The 14,052-nt window shown below is 44.7% G+C and overlaps 2 protein-coding genes across 3 annotated transcripts in view; one reads left to right on the top strand and one right to left on the bottom strand.

Annotated features, from left to right (window-relative positions):
* Window positions 1-5,780, bottom strand: part of map3k22 (mitogen-activated protein kinase kinase kinase 22) — a 46,953-nt gene extending 41,173 nt beyond the window's left edge. The window contains exons 1-2 of one of the 2 annotated variants that reach the window (XM_023800262.2): window positions 5,656-5,774; window positions 5,328-5,382 (exon numbers count right to left, since the gene is read on the bottom strand). The gene's annotated coding sequence lies outside the window, so the exon portion shown is untranslated. Of the gene's footprint in view, window positions 1-5,327 lie in introns of both variants that reach the window. The other variant, XM_023800261.2, reaches the window with a different exon arrangement.
* Window positions 5,781-8,100: 2,320 nt separating this feature from the next.
* acaa1 (acetyl-CoA acyltransferase 1) lies at window positions 8,101-14,044 on the top strand. Its single transcript, XM_023800279.2, has 12 exons — window positions 8,101-8,502; window positions 8,753-8,846; window positions 9,080-9,137; window positions 9,225-9,304; window positions 10,045-10,087; window positions 10,293-10,391; window positions 11,306-11,386; window positions 11,535-11,725; window positions 12,271-12,450; window positions 12,685-12,740; window positions 12,844-12,989; window positions 13,516-14,044. The coding sequence occupies exons 1-12, from the start codon at window positions 8,323-8,325 to the stop codon at window positions 13,589-13,591; spliced, it is 1,284 nt and encodes a 427-aa protein (XP_023656047.2). The 5' UTR covers window positions 8,101-8,322; the 3' UTR covers window positions 13,592-14,044.
* The last annotated feature ends 8 nt before the right edge of the window (window positions 14,045-14,052 follow it).

The following is a 14,052-nucleotide window of genomic DNA, read 5'->3' as shown; positions in this document are numbered from 1 at the left end:
CCTGGTCTCAGTGGATTTACCTGAGAAAAATGTGCACAAACATTTTCGTTCTGTGGTTGTCATTTTCTATCCTGAGTGTTCACCTCTGTCCCACTGCTATTATTACTAACGATAAGAGCAACAGAAACCTGATTAGAATTACTCCATTGTTCGACACCAACCAGAGCATAATTTCTGGCACAGAATCATGTTTCTGCTGCATGCTGGTAAGCATGCAACCACAATTGGATTCCCCACCCCCCCATTTGAGAAGCGAGCCACCAAAGAGGGGCTACGGAATGATTCCATCACTCTTGAAAACTGAGCCTCTTTCTGAATAACCATAAAACTTTATGTTCCACGTCCTATTTTAAGATTTACCACTTTAACACCATTTAAGGTATCACCATTTTACACTTAAAGGCTCAGAAGTAAAATCACTCTGGCGACCCTGGGATTTGAACTGCCGCACTCCCAGTCATGGGCAGCGTCCTAACCTGCTGAGCCACACACTGTACTGCAATGGGGGGGGGGGGGGTTAATTAAGTGCCTCATTCCAGTGCCTAATGGGGAAATCTTGCAGGCCTTAGGATTTGACCCAGTGACTTTCCGATCATAAGCACTACATCCCAACCCACCAAGTCACATGCCACACGTTTGTACGGAAGGGCGAAAACCTCCCCAGGCAGAAACTGTCAAGCTGTTCCTCCTTCATAGATATTCTTGCTCGTATGTCATATTAACAGTTCACAACAAAAGTAAACTGCCGATCTGATTGGCCAAGTGCTCAAAGAGGTAAATTAATGGCGAGATTCCCTCTTCAGAAACCAATTTTCTTTTGGCTCTGCATATCCCCTGTAGCCAGAACGGGAGAAACCCGGAAAACAGAGGGACACTACGCGCCACAGCAGATTGGCAGGAAATCCCGAACCACACAGTGGCCCCCTGAAGGATCGTAGCAGTCCGAACGGGGGAAACGGAGATGGAGGAGGAATGGACCCAGCACGTGTCCAGCCTCCTGGATCAGAGGCAGCGTGAAGACGACGCTTCCGGATGGAAGCTTCCAGTGATGCCAATCGGGAAGTGCAATTAGAAAGGCATGCCTGGCATGTGGGTTGATTTAGGAGAGTGTAGCTGAGCGTGTCCTACAGCTAAAGTAAACCGGACTGAAAGACCGATACGGAGCTATTCTGGTGTGTTCGTTTCAAGTGAATATCCAGATGAATACATAACAGAACACAAATGTTTTGACTTTATTCAGACCAACGTTTCTCAACTCAGTCCTCTGGGACCCCCAGACAGTCCATGTTTTTGCTCCCTCCTAGTTCCCAGAACCTGCACCAGGTATTCGGTGTTCCTGATTGGCTGGGAGGGAGCACCTTAAAAGGTGCTTGGACTGGAACGAGAAGCACCGTTTTAGACAGTTCATGACACCCATTGCCTATAATCATGAAGATATTGAATTCTCATCAGCACAGGCCCACTGGAGTCCTGTCTGTCTTTATATCCTATAAATTAAGCCCCCCTTAATTCCTTTTTGAGGGTCTTCTTTACTTTGAGACTGTGGCATATGAATCCCTAGGACCTTGGCCTAGGCTATCATTGGCATCCTAAGAGCAGCTTTTATCATCCTATGCTACAGAACCCTGCTATGTATTGAGGGCCAGAGGAAGAAATGGCAGACAGCGATATGGCTGTAGACCAGACCACAGACAGCTGGAATCACGACTCTGTGGCGGTCAGAAGGCATGAGGATAGATCGGCCTATTAATGAAATCCCAGAGGGTAAGGCAGGCATGGACTTGAGCGATGACGGGCTTTAGGGAAACCGCAAAAACCAGCCAGCTTCAACCCAGAACTCACTGGTCTTAATCCTGACATTTTTTACTCAACATTTCAAAGGCTGATGAGATATCCAAGCAAAGGGTACAAGAGTTGTTCGATTCATAAAGAACTGAAGTATCTAACCAGTGGCATCATGCAGGCTAAATGGTAACTGCATGAAACATTAAAAACACAACCAACTACAACATTTCCAGAACTTTAAACACAACCCCCAAGACATTTCAGTTACTATCAGTAGTGGGAAAATGGTGCAACTAACGTGACAAACTTTAATTTCTTGGTCCCCTGCCTCGCCTAAAAAAAGTGCCTGGAGTGGCAACAACAGAATTACTCAGATAAATATGATCATCACTGAAACTAGAGCGAGAAACATTTCACATAAAAGAATGAACCCTCTTTTAGCTCCCAACGTGAAGCACTATGGATCTGACAAATTTATCAATGTCGTGCAAATAAACAATACTGACTTTATAGACTCTCTTCAAAATGTATCCTTTTTCTCAGTACAATTAAAAAACAAATTTCCAAAACTCACCCAGCCCACGGTACACATGGACAGGAAAAGTTCAAAAGAACCATTTCTGTGGACTTAGTTTTTGAAATTTAACAAAAGTTCTTTGTTGGATTACATGTGGACTAAGAAATTTTTGACACTCGTGGGAGTTTTACTTAGACAAAATTGTTCTGAGAGCAGAAGGAAAAAATAATTAGTTCAGAGAGTAGAGGCAGGACTTAGACATCTGAGGGATTGGTCCCGCCTTCTAGTTGCTCGGACTCACCTCCTCTGCAATCTGATTGGTTATCTCTCTGAACCAATCATTTTCCTTCTACCCTCAGAACATTTTCGTGTAAGTAAAACTCCCACGAGCTACTGGAACATAAGACGAGGCAGCCTTTAGGTTATTGGCAGAATCATCTCAAAAACAACAAAGATGGACTGAGTGGAGGTTGGACATTTGGTCTTCAAATGTGAAAGGAAATATTTGTACATATTAACTTCTCATAAGGAGTACTATGATCTATCATGATAAACCACTAAGGGGTTACATCTACTTATTGCATTTCCACAGTTCTGTACAGAAATGAAAATAGCATGAATTAATACACAGTAGAACACCTTATTAGCCTATCAAGATTAAACAAAAGCTGCTTCTGCTATATTTTGGCACTGTCTCATAAAGCCTTGATCTTGCCCAGTGAGTGGACACCTCATTTCCCATGGTGACTTCTCAGAATCGGATATGTAGCACTAAACAAGTCAGGCAGTGGAAGAGATGCTCACTACCAGTTCTGGAGTGTTACGGTCACCATGGAGACCAGCACCCAAACGCTCAGCCTTGTCACTCTCCAGTCATATGTACTCTGAAACTGCAAGTCTGTCTATCTTTGTTATAGAAGGTGACCCATGTTAAAGGTATTAAGGCAAATTTGCTTATCACTCAATAATGACCACTGTATTTAAATCAAAAAAGTATTACATGTGATCAAATATTTCATAACGTCCATCTTCACGACAGTTCTCAAGTTGAAACTTAAATCTACTAAACAAATCACTTTTTCTCTGGCATCTTTGTGGTTTCAGGAATAATTCAACTTTATGGCTTCATTGTCATATTTAGATAGATAGTTAGATCAGGCCCACAACTCCAGCTGGTTTCTAACCCTGTAAATCCTTCATGCAACAGTAAGATGTGGAGTAGACTTCTCAGAGAGAGATTGGTCAATGGGAACAGATGCCATTAGTTATTGGCAGAGATCCACACCACAGGAAAAAAAGAGTGATAATTTTCTTAGTGACTGAACTACTGCGAAATATGTTATATAAAAGGTATTATCTGATCACATATTTCAGTATTCTACCCAATGGGGAAAAACGAGTGTAGCTTGGAATTTAGTGTGTGAAGCTTAAATTTCATTTTTTTTAATTGCATAGTAAAATTTGAGCTCTATAGTTTAATAGCTCCTGCATAGGACAAGTGCGTTTGGAAAATGAATGACTAGTCTCATCAGAAACAAACCTTGTATTAGAATTTCCTAGGTAACAAACACTGCATTCAAAACAATCTTAATTCAATTTTGCACAAGTTTCTCAGCAGTAAGCGCTTACGACAGATTCGATCATCCCACCTTGAACACAAACCAAGAACATTAACCACATGGCTTGCAGATCACGAGATAGAATGGGTGAGATCTTCTCACCATACGAGTGACAAAGACATATTTTCCATAAGATATCACCAGACGCTGCTGCCAAGCAGCAAACCTGTAACTTTACTCCCCTCCTCATGGATCTTATCTGTGGGAGCTCTGTCCTGGCAGTAATTTTGGTAACAATACTATATATCCGACCTGAATTCTCGGGCACTAGTGAAAATGGTAATCCAGTGCCCATTGGCTGATGTAGATGTCCTGTAGTCACTAATGATCATGCACAGCGTCTTAGAGCTGGTCTGAACATGGAGGGGAAAGGTACAGTACAATGCAATCTCCCCCAACACATTCCACAGCATCAGTGTGAAACTTGAGTAACTGCATTAGAATCCCCAAACATCCACCCACCTTCCATAACCACTTACCCGCTACAGGTTCACAGTAAACCTGGAGCCAGTCTTATGAAGAACAAGACCTGAGGCAAAGGGATACCCGGGATGGGATGGCAGCCCACTAAAGGCCACACACCCCCACGCAAATTTAGAGTCACCAGTTTGCAAAGCTGGATGACTCTAGACTGCATGAGGCAACTGCAATTCATGCAAAACACTGCCAACATGTCAAATTTATGTTATAAAACTACTACACTAAACTGAAGACTAAAATCGAACTCTGCATATTCGGTGTTATTTATAAGCCTTCCGCGCGCCTGATAAACTCCGGAAGGGTTGTTTCCTGTCTGAAAAGCAAGTGTAAAGACAAAGTCTATCACTTACGGCTTGGAAAACATTAGTCATTGAAAGACTTTTCTTAGCCACCACATACGAAACACATTAACACGGCCAAGTCTTACCGGCCGATTAAACTGGCATCAAAGACGCCAACGCGCACACCTGAATACAGAAGGATGCGCAGTCAGCGCTATCAGCAGATGAATCAAAATGAATAACTCAAAATTAGTTAATTCATATAAAAGCTACAGCACATATTCATCTGTAAATGTATATATGCGTAACATCGCAGAAACCGGTCACATTTAGTTAAGGTCCAACAAACTGACGCAAAGCTTGGCATACACGCTAAAAATATTGCAATAGAAAAAAAAAATTTGTAAAGGCAGATATTGTAACAATGGACAGCGCAATAACTGGTTCGTGTATTTCGCCATTTCACTGTAATCCATGTTTTACAGGATAGGACCTAAACGAATAGTTTTGTCATTTCTGTTTATCAAGGGAAGATGGTGTTTTAATGCTATGACTCATTTCATATTACGCACATACTTTTGCGTGTTACCGGTTCGGGAAGTAGGCTACTACTCATTTCATAACGTGCAATTGTGCAAAACTCACCTGGTTACCTCTGCAACTTCATTGTCCAGAAATCGGCACGACGAGGTCTAAATGACTTGAAAAAGCATTGCCAGACCATAAAACTTAAGGAAGGTAACAACCAATTAACAGCAAAAATTATGTATCTGAAATCCCACTGATGTGATCCTGCGTAGTTTTGCCAGCGGCACTAATATCCGGAAAGTGCGATAAGTGTATACGAAAGAAAAGCAATATTATAAGGAGTATTTTGATTATTGAAAAACAGAATAATTAAATTACGCTTCGCAAAAGATTATAACGTAATGTCTTCCACGAAGATCACTTATAATCCCGGCGATCGACGCACTCCGTGGGCTTCGGCTGGTAGCAGAAGGGGAAGCCGTACGTGCGCTGCCGAGTCCGGCTAAGAGCAAAGTTTTTCCAGCCCCGGCCGTCGTTGCCTGGCTCCGGTAAACACTCGGCAAGTCCCCCCCGATGATGTCGCCCGTGACGTGCGGTCCGGGAAGCGGTGACGAGCCCCAGAGCCATTTTATGAGCTCTACTTTCCAGCCCGTCGTCTGCTGCCCTCTTTCGGCTCTTCATACCTCGGACCCGAACACTGCACGTATACAGTACTTCGTATACATTGGTTTATAAAATCATGCTTCTGGGGATTATATACGACAGATTTTTGTACCAATCGGCATCACTGGACCTTTAAATGAGACTCACAGCGTAGAAATTCCATAAACCACATTCAGGTACAATACTACTGAGAAGGGATATTTAAACACTGCTCAAAAAAATTAAAGGAACGCTTTGAAAACACATCAGATCTCAATGGGGGAAAAACCATGCTGTATATCTATACTGATATGGACTGGGTAATGTGTTAGGAACGAAAGGATGCCACATTGTTTGATGGAAATGAAAATGATAAACCTACAGAGGGCTGAATTCAAAGACACCCCAAAAATCAAAGTGAAAAAATGATCCGGTAGGCTGGTCCATTTTGCCGAAATTTCATTGCAGCAACTCAAAATCATACTCAGTAGTTTGTATGGCCCCCACATGCTTGTAGGCACGCCTGATAATGTCGGGGTATGCTCCTAATGAGACGACGGATGGTGTCCTGGGGGATCTCCTCCCAGATCTGAACCAGGGCATCACTGAGCTCCTGGACAGTCTGAGGTGCAACCTGGTGGCGTCGGATGGACTGAAACATAATGTCCCAGAGGTGTTCCATTGGATTTAGGTCAGGCGAGCATGGGGGCCAGTCAACGGTATCCATTCCTTCAACCTCCAGGAACTGCCTGCATACTCTCGCCACATGAGGTCGGTCATTGTCATGCACCAGGAGGAGCCCAGGACCCACTGCACCAGCGTAGGGTCTGACAATGGGTCCAAGGATTTCATCCTGATACCTAATGGCAGTCAGGTGCCATTGTCTAGCCTGTAGAGGTCTGTGTGTCCCTCCATGGATATGCCTCCCCAGACCATCACTGACCCACCACTGAAACGGTCTTGCTGAACAATGTCACAGGCAGCATAATGTTCTCCGCAGCTTCTCCAGACCCTTTCACTTCTGTCACATGTGCTCAGGGTGAATCTGCTCTCATCTGTGAAAAGCACAGGGCGCCAGTGGTGGACCTGCCAATTCTGGTATTCTATGGCAAATGCCCATCGAGCATCGGTCCTGGGCAGTGAACACAGGGCCCACTAGAGGAAGTCGGGCCCTCAGGCCACCCTCATGAAGTCTGTTTCTGATTGTTTGCTCAGAGACATGCACACCAATGACCTGCTGGAGGTCATTCTGTAGGGCCAGAAGGCTCCTACACAACACAGGGAGACCATGCAATCTCTGTTCACATGGAGTGGGACTCAAACCCCTACCATAGCGGTGAAAGGCAACATTAGTAACTAACAAATTCCACCTCTCCACCACTGAAGTATGCGCAATCTTTCAACTAAATCAAGATAGGCCGACATTTAAAACACACTATTATGCAATATATTATAGATAAATATGAATGTATGACACGTTAAATGTATTTGAAAAGAGGTACATTTCACGAAAGAGTGACTTTCTGGATTTAATGTTCCTATTTAAAATGCTGACATGATGGTTTTGTCTGTTCACAGATCAGTATAGTAGTTGTTCTGCTCATATATTATTGATAAGCCGTAGTACTAACCTACTTAAAAGGTGCATGGAAACCGCGATGGTTCACTGATCTATGAGCCCTGTAAAACAGCCCAATGAACCGTATTTTCTAAACAATAGAGAAGAAAAAGAAAACCGGTATAGCGAATACAGTTTCCCGTCTTCCCGGCAGAAAGATGAGACATTGCCTCGCGCTGCCACATTTCCTGTATTTTCCGTTCATTTCCAATTTTAAAGACGGGGAATCACTGTGACCACTGTGCATTTCACGAAGGACTTGTGCAATCACTCTTTTCTTTGATAGATTTCCCTCAAGTTCCTGCAGAGGAGCCACTTTCACACACGTTTAAACATGTCGATCGCTGTCACAGAACAGAATTAACCACAGCTCCTAAAATAGCGAAGCGGGTTGCAGTTAAAACTGGGAAATCAGGCAACTGTTAACTACAACAAAATATCTTATCCTTCCTTGCTATTCGTTGTTAAGTACACACACACACACACACACATATATATTTCCTCCTTTCCTTCATATAAAAGTTATTATATAAATGATTTTGTTCTGCTTGGTGGGTGCAGGTCTGAACCCAACTTAGATTACCACAGCACAGTGTTTTAGGACAACGCGGTTCAACCCAACTTTAATGACCCTCTTTACTTTCCGTATTCAGGGTTGCGTGCCAGGAGCTGTACAAGCCGTCAAAGTCCAGCTTGAACCGTCATAAGCAAACGTAACAACATTTATTGTTTACGACCCTGCAAATTAAGTTATTTTAACAAAAAGTCAGCGATTCTGTATACGCGGTGGGTGACCGCTGTCGATTCGAGTAACAGTAATTTGGCCGCTGTTTACTGGTGCAGGTCCTTAAAATGCATAGGCTAAGGGTTGTTTCTGGACACCTGTCACCCCAAAACCGGCTTGGACCGTACAGTCATGCCCAAATAGCCCGATCGGAGTGCAGCGCATCGCTCCCAGTTGCTGCGGATGATATCGTTGTGGTCCACGGACTGAGGACAGCCATCGGAAAAGCTAAGAGAGGATCCTTCAAGGTAATGGCTCACGTTAAAGTAAATTAAAAGTTACATCTTGTTCATTGTACCGGAGAAAACCTTTCTCCAAACCCAGCTCCATGAAGCTGCACCCAAGCGTGCTTATGCATGTCGTGACTAATTGCTGCTCGGTTCCAAAAGACTAAAGAAGAGGTTTTTAAGACCTGGATTGACGCGGATTACGGAACTCATAAACGCTTCCTGCCTCCTAGTTTGGTTGCTCAACTGAACGCGTGTGATTCCTCGGCAGGACACCACCCCCGACGAGCTGCTGTCTGCGGTGATGAGCGCTGTCCTGCGGGATGTGGGCCTTTCGCCGGACAAGCTGGGGGACGTCTGCGTGGGTGAGGAAGTCACGCTGTCTGCCTCCGTTGTCTGACTTGCGGTTTAGGGTGTCTAGTTGCAAATGGCTCTCACTGAAAGCCCAGCTTTCTGTGATGGGCAGTCATAGTTTTCACACTTTTATACAAACCTTTGTGGGTAGATAGAGATCTTGTTAGAAATGTAGCCTGCCAGGGATCCATAGGTGGTGTAAAGGTGTCATGTGGTTATACATCGTTCCCCTCTTCTTCTGTAGGTAATGTTCTGCAGCCTGGTGCAGGTGCCCTCATGGTCAGAGTAGCTCAGTTTCTCAGGTAAACCATCTCCTCTCCAGTTATGCTGGAGGATTACACCCAGTATCCCCTGGATATTTACGTAGGGTTTTTTTTCACCCTTAACAGTGGGTTCCCAGACTCTGTGCCCATCTACACCGTTAATAGAATGTGTTCTTCTGGCCTACAAGCCCTCTTCAATGTAGCAGGTAAAGTCTTTTTGTAATTAAAGTATGAAACATTTTGCTTCTCCTACAGTATATTGCTATTGTCTTAGCAAACCTATTTAGTAAAGGCCCAAAGGTGAAACCACTCTGCCAACCTCAGGACTCGAACCATCAACCTACCGATCACAGGCACAGCACCCTAACCCCCAGAGCCACACACCACCCTCCATTTTTAAAAGGTTTTGAACTTTGATTCAGAGCACAATTTACTCATAACATACTAATATGCTTGATATGGGGCGGCACAGTGGTTAGCGCTGCTGCTTCACAGCAAGAAGGTCCTGGTTCAGTCCTGGTCCCGCGTCCTTTCTGTGTGGAGCTCGCATAGGGGTTTCTGCCAGGTCCAAGCATGCAGGGTACGTTGATTGGCGAGTCTGAATTGGCCCTGTGATTGTGTGTGTGTGCCCTGCGGTTTGTTGGCGACTGCCCAGGGTTGGTTCCGCCCGTGCCTCTTGTTCTCGAGACCCTGGTTGGGATTAAGCGGTTACGGTGATGGATGGATGCTTGATATGTTGCAAATCAAATATATTGGTTGGACCACCTTCCTTTTGGTTGGACCACCTTCCTTTCCTTTGTCTCTTGGCTCCAGCTAACTGCATAAGTAGTTGTTAAAAATGGACAGAAGGATGGATTTATGCTATGGATGTGTTTGCCTAATGCTGCTGCTCAATTACAATAATAGCTTCTTCATGTAAACTGCAGATGATTATCTTCCTGTCCAGGTGGCATCAGGAATGGATCATATGACCTTGGACTGGCATGTGGGTGAGCTTCTCGAGTGAACATGGGCACCTCTCCTGCGTCTTCCATGGCAACATAATTGGCAATTAATAAGTGCCGTGAGTTGGTAATTTGGCAGCAGGCCTGTAATTGCAGTCACAGTACCAGTAGGGGGCAGAGCAGGTGATGAGGGATACGCTTGACACTCCGTGCCCTTTGAGCTGATGCTGTGTCTCTGTGTGCCCTTCAGAGTGGAGAGCATGAGCCTGCGCTCTGTGGGAAACCCAGGTGATGTCAGCTCCAGGTTAATGGACAACGCCAAGGCCCGGGACTGCCTCATCCCCATGGGGTAAGGATGACCCCGAGTGACCCCCTGTGCTCTAGCTGAATCCCGATTACAGATTACAAATGCTCACAGATACACTCCAAAATCTTGTGGAAAGCCTTCTCAGAGTGGTAGCTGCAATGGGGGGGGGATTGGGGACCAACTCCATATTGATGTCTATAGATTTAGAATGTGGTGTTACAAAAGTTCCTGTACGTGTAATGGTGTCTATATATATATATATATGGACAAATGTATTGGGACACCTGGCCACACATACATACATACATACATACATACATACATACATATTATTAAAGATGTTAAGTCTATACTGTTTACTGTATTTTATTTTAGAATGTTAAGTCATTAATTTGTCGGTACTAAGGCTGCATAATCTCTAAAACCCAATCTATACCCATTATGGGAAGGAGTGAGAGGTGGAATATATTAGTGCTCCAAACCTGGTTATGTGACTCCCAAAACTGCCTTGACCGCCCCTCCCCCACCACAAATCAATATTTACAAGTAGAAATCCTGTAGATATTAACTTCCATAAATCAGGCTGAAAGCATCAGATTTTAGTGCAGCCTGAAATTCTTTGGGGAAAAGTCTTTCATTCTCTGGTATCACTTTTGGAAAGCTAGATAAATTATTTTTTAGTGGATAGTGCATTCTTTTCTGAAACCACACCCACTGAGTCCTTTCTACAAAATAACCTATTTGACCTTCAGCAATTGAGAGGCTCTACTTTACTTTTTTGAAACCTCTCTTCCTCAGTCACACGTACCAAGAGCAGCCCCCCTGCCAGGAGAACTGTACAGGTTTAAAAAGCCTCCGTGCTCAGAGATTCACTCTCCAGCTCTCGTCTTGTGATCCCCGTGGGAGAATCTGTAGCATCCGCTGTCTCTCAATGACCGTCCATGTCCGTCACGCAGAATCACCTCGGAGAATGTGGCGGAGAGATTCGGGATCTCCAGGGAGAAGCAGGACGCCTTCGCGCTGAGCTCCCAACAAAAGTACGATTAGCGCCCTACAGAACGGCGGCTTAACCGCCATTGTAGTTATCATTTGATGCATTGGGTGGACGTCATTGACCATTAATCGTTATTTAAGCTTCTGTCGGGCATTTCTTTGACCTGTAAAAGGACTGTCACTGTGTTAAAGAGCCAGCAAGGCGCAGGAGCGAGGCGTGTTCCAGCAAGAGATTACGCCGCTCACCACAAGATTTGTGGATGAGGACGGCAAGGAGCGGACCATAGTGGTCTCCAAGGACGACGGGATCCGGCCAGGAACTACCGTGGAGGGGCTGGCCAAACTCAAGCCGGCATTCAAACCAGACGGCAGCACCACCGCAGGCTAGTAAAGAGTCTGTGTACAAGCTTTGATTTTGGAGACCATGTCTGAGAAAGTCTCCACTAAGAGTTAAAAAAAAAAATTATCTCTGCACAACTGTATAAATGTGATGATGGACACATACAAAAAGATGCACATAGTTCTCTCCAGTGTATAATAATTTAGTATATAATAACATTAAGTAATCATAAAGGTGTCTTAAAAAGAGAGGAAATCTACGGGACTGTGTAGATGTCAAAGGTATCCGCTCAGAGGTGATTCTAGAATTTTTAAAGGTGGGAGGCAAAGCATGGGTCAACCCTATCATTAGCCAATGATATGTTTTGAATTGTTGAGTGACAGAGAGGGGCACTCTGGGGACCAATCAGCTCTTAGCTGGGGTCAGTGCATCTGTAGCCCCACCATGGTACACGCCCTTGTATCAGCAGTAGGTAGTTGTATAAATCAGCCATGTTTTTGCATGTGGATCTCATGTCACTCTCTCCGTACGCTCGAAGATCTGGTACGTTCCACAGGAGGTGGCTCATAGTGGTGTGTCGACCCGCAGGAAACTCAAGCCAGGTAAGCGACGGGGCAGCAGCAGTGCTACTAGGACGCCGGTCCATGGTGGAGGCACTGAATCTGCCCGTGATGGGGGTGCTGAGGGCCTGCGCCGTGGTGGGGGTCCCCCCGGACCTCATGGGCATCGGGCCCGCCTACGCCATCCCTGCAGCCCTGAGGAAGTCTGGTGAGTTTGCTGCCTTGGCTTCCAGAAACAGCCAGAAGGTGACATCGTGCAAAAGGACAACCTTTTGGTGGTTTTATCTAAGGCTGCTTACAGTCTTACATCTTGTTCATTTATTCAGCATGTAATGTATACTGGAACAGAACTTGTCTCTAGGACTTGAACCTGTGTCTTTCCGGTTACACTTCCACATGCAGAATCACTGTGTCTTCTGACCTAAGCTGTTTTATCCCTCAGGGCTGTCCGTGGCTGACGTCGACGTCTTTGAGATCAATGAGGCTTTTGCCAGTCAGGTAAGTTCACCTCGAGTCTTAGATCATGGGTAGATTTCACTTTTAGCCTTGGGGGGGGGGGGCTTGCTGGCTTCACATTGCTGAACGTGGGCTGATCCTCCAGGCTGCGTACTGCGTGGAGAAGCTGGGCATTCCTCTGGAGAAGGTGAACCCCAATGGGGGTGCCATTGCCCTGGGACACCCCCTGGGCTGCACCGGGGCCCGGCAGGTGGTCACCCTGCTCAATGAGCTCAAGCGGAGGGGCAAGAGGTGAGCCCAGTTGTGCCAGTGATTGATGTGTAAGGGTTAATGCATGACAAGCCCTGCATTATACATTTTTAAATGCGTGATTGCAGAGGCAACATACTTTGTTTGCTAGATGAAAGCGCATTTATTAGTACTTTCTTCCGCCAATGACCAAACATTTATGTTTAGTTCCCATTATTTTTAAGTTGTGTTTAGATTGTGAGTTTAAGATTATAACAGCGTATCGATTATTGTGATTCACCTGGCTGGCACTACATGTGCAGTTATAAGTTACACATCCATCTTCACCAGTCAGAATCAAGAATTCTACAGCGCCTTGCTATGCCCAGTAATGCTGGAGATTCAGGAGCTTATCACTCTTTAACTGGTTCAGAAACCATCAACAGAAAATGTTTATATTTTATTTACTTTAATTAAATGAGATGTTAATTTTAAAGGAAGCAGGATTGAAGTAGTAACTTACAGCCCTCTGAGTTTCTTTATGATATTGAAATATAAGCCTCTTTTTTTAATCTTTCTAAACTTTCAGAGCATATGGTGTGGTGTCAATGTGCATCGGAACAGGGATGGGGGCAGCCGCTGTGTTTGAATACCCAGGGAACTGACGCTAAGGGGGGGCGATTATCCAAGCAGACGCACACAGCAGCCTGAATGTGTAAACTGATGGACCATGGTGCAAAGAAAATGGGCACTGAATGTTTATTACTGTAGTAGTAGGCTGTAGTCTCACACCGGGGGCCTTAATCTCACAGAAAATCCTGCTTGGTACATTACCTCTGCGCAAAAATGTGATTTAATTAAAAAAAAAAAAAAAAAAAACAGAACTTTTTGTGAAAACTTGAAAAAAAAATGCACTAATAGGATGGTAAGTTTGTCCGTGGACGGGACCAGAACATGTGACGACATGTGAATCCTGTGTCATGTTCCATTATCACGGGAAGTGATTTGGGAATGAAGACCAGCTGCTGCTTTCTGCAGGTACAATAATCCAGGCTCTTTATTCCTGTGCAGTTGTATGGTCTCCACTGTACTCTGATGCTAATAAAACTTTGCTATGAGTTTCCTG

The sequence above is a fragment of the Paramormyrops kingsleyae genome, chromosome 1 (genome assembly GCF_048594095.1).
Source record: "Paramormyrops kingsleyae isolate MSU_618 chromosome 1, PKINGS_0.4, whole genome shotgun sequence".
Classification (NCBI taxonomy): domain Eukaryota; kingdom Metazoa; phylum Chordata; class Actinopteri; order Osteoglossiformes; family Mormyridae; genus Paramormyrops; species Paramormyrops kingsleyae.
This window is presented reverse-complemented; position numbering and strand designations above follow the sequence as displayed.